Source organism: Myotis brandtii, unplaced genomic scaffold (genome assembly GCF_000412655.1).
Source record: "Myotis brandtii unplaced genomic scaffold, ASM41265v1 scaffold96, whole genome shotgun sequence".
Lineage (NCBI taxonomy): Eukaryota > Metazoa > Chordata > Mammalia > Chiroptera > Vespertilionidae > Myotis > Myotis brandtii.
Genome location: NW_005371972.1, coordinates 1,325,868 through 1,329,675, shown reverse-complemented (window position 1 = coordinate 1,329,675; position 3,808 = coordinate 1,325,868). Strand labels below are relative to the sequence as shown.

General features: G+C 59.8%; 1 protein-coding gene across 1 annotated transcript in view; it reads left to right on the top strand.

Moving 5' to 3' along the window:
* Nucleotides 1-3,400: 3,400 nt before the first annotated feature.
* FAM131C (family with sequence similarity 131, member C) overlaps nucleotides 3,401-3,808 on the top strand; it is a 5,797-nt gene continuing 5,389 nt past the window's right edge. Inside the window, exon 1 of the mRNA XM_005886189.2 lies at nucleotides 3,401-3,619. Within this exon, the coding sequence (XP_005886251.1) occupies nucleotides 3,416-3,619 (204 nt within the window). The 5' untranslated portion in view covers nucleotides 3,401-3,415. The remainder of the gene's footprint in view (nucleotides 3,620-3,808) is intronic.

Here is a 3,808-nt window from a genome sequence, read left to right as displayed (position 1 = left end):
GAAATGCTGTGTTTTTCCAGTTGCCGGTGGTGACGTGGCCGTGGTCCCAGCTGGGCCATGAGCAGCCTGTGATTTCACCCTGGGCTGGTTCATTCCCTGATGTCTCCATGGCAACCAGCCTGTGCCCTCATGGGGCCAAAGTCCTCAGGGGGTGCTGGCAGCTTTGGCAGGGGCACCCGCCCCTCACCTGTGGTGGGGGCAGGGAGGCTGGGGGGGGGTTTTTTTTTGGAGGCGGGCTGGGAGCCAGGAGTCCTTCGAGTCACCACCACCTCCTTGACCAATGACCTTGTTCAAGTCATGTCTCCTCCAGGCCTTTGACGTCACCTACCAGCTTCCTCTGTGCCCGGCCCTCCTGACTCCAGTGTCTGTGGCTCAGGCGATGGCCAGGGGCCCTCGAAACTTTCCAGCCCCTTTCAAAGTTCCCCCGGGGCAGCCTGGAGCCAGTGCCACCTTGAACGGCACTTGGCAGCTCGGCTTGTGCTCTCTGGAGCCTTAAGCAGGTCACTTTCTAACCTTTTTGACTGGAACCCATAAGAATAGATATATTTTGCATCATGACCTCATGCACACACAGAAAGTTCTTACCATCGTCAGCCCTGCCCAGCCCACTGCAGCCATCCCTCCCCAGTTATGCGGACACCCAATGGTGGGGGGGGGGGTGAGAAGCTGGCCTCTCCTTTGTTTTTTGTTGTTTTTTTAAGTATATTTTTATTGATTTCAGAGAGGAAGGGAGGGGGGGAGAGAGAGAGAAAAAAAACATCAATGATGAAAGAGAATCATTGATCGGCTGCCTCCTGCACTCCCCCCCATTGGGGGTTGAGCCCGCAACCTGGGCATATGCCCTGATTGGGAATTGAACCGTGACCTCCTGGTTCACAGGTTGACGCTCAACCACTGAGCCACGCTGGCCGGGCTGGCCTCTCCTTTGCAAGCATTCCAAATTTCTGCAGGGGTCTGGGAGCCCCTCCCTCATTTCATTAGGTGGCCAGAGTGCGAAGGTGGTTGAGGCAGGGGCAGCAGAGCCTGGGGAGCCCCCTTGAAGAGGGGTCTGTGCTCCCCACCCCGACAGTGGCTTTCTTCAGAATGCCAGGCCCTTGTGCCTCTTCGTTATCCGTTTGGCATCCTAGTAGACAATTTCTGAAGAACTAGAACAAGCTCCCCCAACTGCCCATTTTACAGATGAGGAAAACAGAGGCTCGGAGAGGCAAAGGCACGTGCTCAAGGTCCCACAGGTGGTAGAGGGCGGGGCTGGGATTTGAACCGGGCCGTGTGGCACCAGAGCCTCCGCAGGTACCTCTAGAGCAGACCCTGGCACGGGGATCTGGGTACAGCTGACACATGAAGGACTGAGAGGCAGGACAGAGGACCAGAGCCGGAAAGGCTGTCTGTCATCCTGCAGGGGTGGCCTCATCCTGGGCCGCAGGGGACTGTGGAATGACAGTTAGGCTCAGAGTGTTCTGACCCCAAACAGAGGTGCTGGGATCTGCACCTCCAGTCACTGGCTAAGGGCCACTCAGGTGGGGTGGGGAAGGGAAGACATCAATTCTCAGATGCTTTCAGCTCCCGTTGCCTGAGGGCAGCCCACCTAGAAAGAGCGACAGGTGCTGCCCCTTGGAAGCAAAGCACATGGAGGGTGGGGAGGGCTGTGGATGCACAACCGGGAGAGAGATCCAGAAGGATCTGGGCATCGGCTGGAGCACCCACACTCTCTCCTAGGCCAGGCCAGGGGCCGTATAAGGCTTGTAAGGTCACTTGGCCTGGCCCTAGCAAGGCCTGAGGGGTGAGTTCATTAAAAGTTTGATCAAATACGGCAGCTAATGTTTAAGTTGATGATTCTGTATGACCCTCGGATGATGTTATAAATATCCCAATGGCCCTGGGCAGAGAGAAGGTTCCCCACCCGGCTCTAGGCCCACCCCTTCCCCTCCCTGTCCACACCTCTGCAAGTGTCAGTCTCAGTCCAGCCGCTCCCCAGTCTCTGGGGTTGCCTGGTGCCTCCCCACGAGGGACAAACCTCCTTGAGGTGGGAGAGCAGAGGGCTTGCTGGTCGCTTAGAGGGATTGGGGGCAGGGCACAGGGCAGGCAGGACTCCACGCTACGCCTGGTGTTTTGTCGGTTCAGCTGGGAGGACGGTGGCATCATTTTCGGAAATTGTGGAGGAAGACGAACTCGGGTTTGCGACCCCCATTTGCCCTGGTTTGCTTGCGGTGCCTTTGGGCATCCAGGTAGGGACCTGGAAATGCTGTTAGGAGCTCAAGCAGAGGTGGGGCTGGATGTGTGACTGTGGGCTCAGGCGCACACCCTGAGCCGGCCTGGGAGGCAGGAGGCGAGAAGGGCCCAGGATAGAGCCTGGGCAGGCAGGGGGCTGAGCAGGGAAGGAGGACTGAGAGGAGCAGCCAGGGAGGTGGAGGGGAGGCGAGAGGAGGGTGCGGCTCAGAGGGAGGGATGGGCTGTGTCCCGGTGCCCTCCAGGCCAGTGAGAAGCCACTGCTGAGCTTGGCCACATGGAGGTTCTGGCCACCCATGAGAGGCTGCTTGGCGTGGTGGAGGGGACACGGGAGGCCAGGAAGGAGAGGTGGACACAGTGCTTCCTGGGGGTGGGGTGCGGGGGAGCAGGAGCTGGAGGGAAGCGGCTCAGAGAAGGTCTTTAAAGGATGGGAGCGCTTGGGCTGCTAGGATGCTGGGGGCGGGCCCAGTGGCGAGGGACTGGGTGAGGCAGGGAGAGGAGTCAGAATGCAGGCCAGAGTCCCAGCAGGAGGCATCAAGCAGGTGCCACACGGATGGACCCGTTCGATGGAGCGGGAAACACAACCCACAGGAGAGAGAGCAGAGCCCTGGGTGTGGGCAGGGACGGGACCTGGCGGGGAGCCGGGACAGGTCTTTGTCACAGGAGGGAAAGCAGATGGTGTGAGCAACAACGCAGGCAGGGCTCCGAGGTGAAAAGAAAGGGTGATGCTTTTCGAAGGCTCTGGGTCTCAGCAAGGAATGGGGAGAAGCCAGCGGCAGGGGCACAGCGGTGGGTGCCAGGGATGGAGGTGGGAGGAGGAAAGGCGGGTGAGGTGGGCAACCTGGCGGGAATTAGAGACGTGTGGGAGGACCCCCGGGCAGAGTCCTGTAAGAGGTAGAGAGGCACAGAGCGGGTGCAGGGGGAGGGCAGAGGGTTGAGGGGTCCAGGGTGTCGTTGGCGGAGAGCTCATAGGATTTGCAGGAGTCTTAGCTGGGCTGGGAGAGAGGTGAGGCCATGGGAGCCAGTGGAAAGTAGGTACAAGAATTGGAGGTCTCCTTGGGGCCAAAAAATGCCAGCGTGTGGTGCTAGAATTAGGGAAAATGGAGTAACAAGCAGATGGGCAAGTAATTCCCATTGTGGGGACCAGGCCGGACACAGCTGCTGTGGCTTTGGGTCTGTTTTCTACAAAATGACGATGGGTGCTAATCAAGTCACGCCCGCCCCCCAGGGCTGGCCTGACCTGGCTTCCGGGAGAACACTCCTGTCTCTCTCATTTCCAGATCTGTTCACAGGAGTCCACAAGGATTGCCCCATGCCCCCGGGCACAGGCCCCCTGAGCCCACTGCCCTCCAGCCGCCCACCCACCCTCATTCCGGACTATGTCACTGGCAAGGTAAGCTGGTCACACGTCATCCCCACCTTCACCCCTGCCTCCGCCCTGGTCCTGGGCTGTTCCCTGCGGCTCCCACAGGGAGCTCCTCCCCTCCCGGCCTCCTGGGCTCGGGGCCCGGAAGGTTTGCTGTTCGGCTGGATGGAGGTCTGCATCGGGCCGGGCCTTCGGGAACTGGACCAGGCTTTAGAA